This window comes from Frankliniella occidentalis, unplaced genomic scaffold (assembly GCF_000697945.3).
Source record: "Frankliniella occidentalis isolate FOCC.00 unplaced genomic scaffold, Focc_3.1 Scaffold53, whole genome shotgun sequence".
Classification (NCBI taxonomy): domain Eukaryota; kingdom Metazoa; phylum Arthropoda; class Insecta; order Thysanoptera; family Thripidae; genus Frankliniella; species Frankliniella occidentalis.
The window spans coordinates 1,497,552-1,502,337 of record NW_026267183.1 but is presented as its reverse complement, the minus strand read 5'-3'; the positions used below and the strand labels follow the sequence as shown (position 1 = coordinate 1,502,337).

General features: G+C 49.7%; 1 protein-coding gene across 10 annotated transcripts in view; it reads left to right on the top strand.

The window, feature by feature from the left end:
• Positions 1 to 4,786, top strand: part of LOC113205733 (multiple PDZ domain protein-like) — a 98,911-nt gene that overhangs the window by 82,150 nt on the left and 11,975 nt on the right. For all 10 annotated transcript variants that reach the window (XR_008011148.1, XM_052267483.1, XM_052267485.1 and 7 more), the window contains 3 exons: positions 3,012 to 3,106; positions 3,659 to 3,728; positions 3,814 to 3,870. Coding sequence is in view for 9 of the 10 variants with exons in the window: in XM_052267483.1 (XP_052123443.1) it covers positions 3,012 to 3,106; positions 3,659 to 3,728; positions 3,814 to 3,870 (222 nt within the window). In the remaining variant the exon portion in view is untranslated. The remainder of the gene's footprint in view (positions 1 to 3,011; positions 3,107 to 3,658; positions 3,729 to 3,813; positions 3,871 to 4,786) is intronic.

The following is a 4,786-nucleotide window of genomic DNA, read 5'->3' as shown; positions in this document are numbered from 1 at the left end:
CCGCCCCGCCCCGCCCCGCTCCGTACCGACAGAGCCCGCGGCACGAATCTCATCACTGCTCGTAACTGCGATAAGTGGATGCAAAACTCCAGAGTGGGTGCTCTCCCTCTCTCTCTCCCTCTCTGCATATCCTCTCTCTCCCTCCATGTCCTCTCCCTACCTCTCTCACTCCACACCCTCTCATCCGCCACCCTTCTGCTGCAACTATCGCCTGAGCTTGTATGGTGTGCTCCGGTCCCGTTCGTTCGGCCTCGCGCGACGGCGGTTCGGCGAGCCTTCTAGGCGCCGGATCAGGCGAGGGGTTGAAAGGGCTTACAGATGGGTGTATCGAAAAGAATGGCAGTTAAGGGGGGGGGGGGGTAAGACGAGATGGAGAGGGGTGCGGAAAAGGCGGTTCGGGAGAATGGAGGGTAGGCCGATCGGCGCCAAGTCGCCCGAGCCGACTCCATTCTTTTCTCTCTCTCTGATTTATGGCCCTTTTGTGATTTGACCCAGTGAAATTGACAGCCCACTGCGATATCGGACCATATCGCCTTGCTCTTGTCTTCCCCCTGCTCCTTATTCGTTCCCTTACTGCTGCGCCTGCCTTGTCCGGCCGCCTTCTCTCCATTTGTTCCATTTCCTTTTCGCCGGGGTGGTTTTTACCCCTCTCTTTCCTTGTTTTTTTCTTTTACCATCCCTTGCTTCCACTTGGGCGTGTCTTATTTTCAGGGTCGGATTACCGCCAACCCAGCTTATACCAGGGAATGTAAGCAGGGTGCTCGCCCCAGCCTCTGTCCGTCTTAATGCGTGTGCATAAAAAATCCGAACCCATCCATCCATCCATCCATCCATCCATCCATCCATCCATCCATCCATCCATCCATCCATCCATAGAATCACTTTCCGCTGCGTGTGCGCGCCGCGTTTCGAAGCTTCCCGCGCGGCGTTACCGTCACGGTTATGTCTCTTCCCAAACAAAACTTGTTACGAAGGTTATGAATTCTATGCGCTGCGTTTTCCTCCTTTCCTCAGAGCTGCTCCTATAAGATAGGGCCGACAGTACTCGGTAAAAACGACGTCCTGGTTTTCATGACGTTTGAAAAGCCATGATGTTCCCCATGCATTTCTTCCATAAGACGTCATAGTTTTTCCAAAACGTTATGAAAACCAAGACGACGGTTTTACCGTGTAGTCGTCAATAAAAAAAACACGTCGGTGCCCACTTAAAAACGTTTGGTTAGAATGAAAAATTGTTTGGGCTTGAATGTGATAATTATCGTGTTCTTCCAATTCACGTCGGATTTTCTCGTGACAAGCTTTGAAACTTCCTCTTCAATCTCCCTAACCGCAGGCGCATGCAGCGCGTGGAGGGAAAATCAAACGGTTTTGTTTTGGCTTCCTCGCCCCTTCCGCTCGCCACACTTTCGCCCCCTTTTGCCTTTCACTTCCGGGCGGGTGCGACGGAGAAGGGGGCGTTGTTCCTTGAGGTGGGGGTGGGGGGTGGGGGATGGTGAGCAGCGAAGGGAAAGTTGTTGTTTGTGGGAGACGTGACCGAGGTCGTGACGTCACGGTGCGGTGCCGTCGAACCATGGGTGCGAGAGAGAGAGCGAGAGCGAGAAAGCCTTAAAGGAAGTTATCTCTATTTCTCTCACACTCAAAGTCCATAAGACCCTTTCCCCCTCTCTCGCGCGTGTGGTTCGACCAAGGTTTGACTGTTCTTCAACGTCGGCCTCGCTCGACTGACTAGCGGAAATTACCTCGAATGTAAAAGGCATTCAATAGGGTGACGGGAAGAGTTCTTCTCCCCATTTTAAGTTTCTTTTTTCTTTTTGGGTGGTATGGGGGGGGGCGGTAGTTCCTTCTACCATCTTCCCCGTTTTACTTGGCGTGCTTCATCCTTGTGATGGAAAGAACCGGTAAAAAGGGTTCTTAAAATTCATCACCGTTTAGCCTGGAAATGAAACCGCTCCTAGTTTACAAGGAAAGAAAAGAAGAAACGGAGTGAAGAGAGGCGGAGAAGGGCAGAGCTAGGGAGAGTAGAGAGCGGACAGTTCCCAGTTGCCGCTAGGCCGTGCCCGGCATACAGACAGGCCTGGCTTGCCTCGGCGTGGCCTCAAATTTCATTGCTAGTCGTAAAAGTTGTGGAAAGGGAGGGTAGGGGATGATTGAATTGCTTTCGGGGGGTCAGGTCTGGTTAGTTCTGTGTATGCAGAGATACAGGGCACTTGCAGTGAGACCGAAGGGAAAAAATTTATGTCTAAATACGTTTCATTTCTTCAAAAATTCGAGATTCGTAGTATACAAGCTAACTTTTTCTCGTGCTAATATTTTTGTTAAAACTCGTTTTGCAGTCAGGGGAAGCCTGGCTTAACTTAAATAACTTTAAAAAATAAAAACAACGTGAACAGAAAGAAAAACAACAACTGGGTGGTTTTAAAAAATAAGTTGATTCTGGAGCAGTGTAGGAAAATGAAGGGAAAAAAATTACACCGAGTTTTTGTCCCTTCGGGATGAAGCCGGATGAACAGGTCCAGAGGGATGAGAAAGAGGGGAGGGGGTGGGGAGTAAGAGGAAGGGAGGGGGTGGGGGTGAAGAAAGGGAAGGGGAGGGAGGTGAGAGGAGGGGGGCAGCAGGGGACGGGCAGAGCGTGACTTTAATGTGTACCGAGCTGTCTACTAATGAGCTGCCACCCCTTGGCCGCGGCCCAGCCTACCCTCTCACAGATAATTATTGTAATAATTATGACATGACGCTGTACCGTCCTTCCCCGTTTCACTGTAAAAATATATCGTCGTAAATTTACAAAATTTTTGTAAACTCGAATTATAATTTAAGTTGTAAATTTACGAGAGCACATTTTTTACTCGCCTATTAATGGATTTGAAGTCGATACGTGCTGCATGTATTTTTACTATATTCCAAATTGTAATTTTACAACTTGCGTCAAGGAAAATTTTCCTGTAAACCTACCTACTATTTTTCAGTGTTGTCTCCCATATGAATGAACCTGATGATTTTCCTGTCTGCAGGTGAACGGGGTCGTGGTGCAGGGCCGGTGTCACCTCAACGCTTCGGCCATCATCAAGGGGCTGCCCGGACCGGTGTTCAAGGTGGTGGTGCTGAGGTGAGCCCAAGGGGAAACAACTTTTTAACAACCTTGCATTTTCCACTATGAAAAGTTCTTAGTTTAACAAACAAACCTGTATTCCTTTTGTCTTATTATTAATTTTAATAGTCTTCTTTAGTGAAACGGGTGAACATTTTGTGCGTCTTAATTCAAAATTGCCTTCAAGATGTTGTGGATCATCCATGTGTCAGCCACTGCAGAGCTGGCAGCGGTTGCTCTCAGTGGCTCCCCCGCGGCTGGCGGCTAGCCCGGGACTTTATTCCCCTTTTCCTCTTTTCCCCTTTTTCCTCGAAACGGTACCGCTGGTGGCGTCGGAACAACATAAGCGTGACAAAGACAGCAGACGACGCTTTACGGAGAGAGAGAGAGAGAGAGTCGGATGGCTTGACACCCGTCCCGCACCCCTCCTTCTCTCTCTTGCACCCTCCTGAAGGCTGCTCGCGGGCGCCGTCGTCGTCGTCTCCTTCCCTCTCTCTCTCTCTCTCGCCCGCGGGGCGCCCGTGGCTTATGCAACCCATTCAACGCGGTTTGGCGTGTTGCGTGTTTCAGGCGGGAGGCGGCCGTCGAGGAGCTCGCGGTGAAGCCTCTCACTCAATTCCCCGTCTCGCTCGACGATGAGGTAAGCGGGTGACTGAGTGAGCCACTGAGCGACTTATTGTCAAGTGAGTGATAGCCGCTTAATAAACGCTTGAACGCTGTTCCAGACACCGGAGGAGAGGTACAAGGACTTCAAAGGATTACGGACCGTACTAATCAAAAAGGTATGTATGAGGCAACACGCCAAATCAAAAATAATGTGAATATTTTTAAACCCTTTTTTTGCAGCATTAATAATAGTGAATGGGGCCAAATACATTTGTTTCTACTCAATTATCCTGTAAGCTTACCACCAAAATGGCGTTCTTGTCTTGACCCTGCACACGAAACGTGCAAATCATGCCAAGTGTGTCGGTACTTCACTTTCCACAGGTTGCAGCAGTGGGTGATGCTTACTCATTTCTTTTGCTCCCAGACGAAACCACCTGGTAGGAATCGGGTCATCTCTTTTCTTTTATTGCTGTGTGTTTGTCGAGTGTATCTGTTTTTCTAGCGTCCTCGTCCTATGGTTCGTACATCAAAAAAACGCAAGGAAATTCTCTCACTCGAATGGACCCGTCTTAAGCTCGTCGTTATCTCGTGAGGCATGGGGCACTTCGCGCTGGGGAAAGCCGTGCCAAAGCCGACCACAAACTTCACATATTTCACTCATCCGCACTTTCCCTTATCGCTAGAAAAAATACACGTACGCTTCGGCCTTAGTTTTGAATAATTTATCGCAGTATTCGTGTAGATTACTGGACTGTATCTGAACCTGGGAGTTTTCATTCACCTAGCCGTCTCTTTCTCCCACCCCAACAAATTTATTTTTCAAGTTTTCAACTTGTTTTGTTTGTTGTCTGCGGGTCCCACAACTACTTCCTTGTCATGATGCCAAGCTAAAACCCCCCGATCCCCACTCCCCTCCTGTCCCTATCCTACAAGCCTGGTTGCGCCAGAGGAGAGGGGCGGGGGGCTTTCTGCATGGCTAAATATTTGCACGGTCTTCTAACTACTATCGTGGAGTCACGGGTTGGGCCTAGGGGTGGCCCAGCGGGGCGCGAGGGTCGCGGAGAGGAGGGTGTTGGAAGGTGGGGGGTG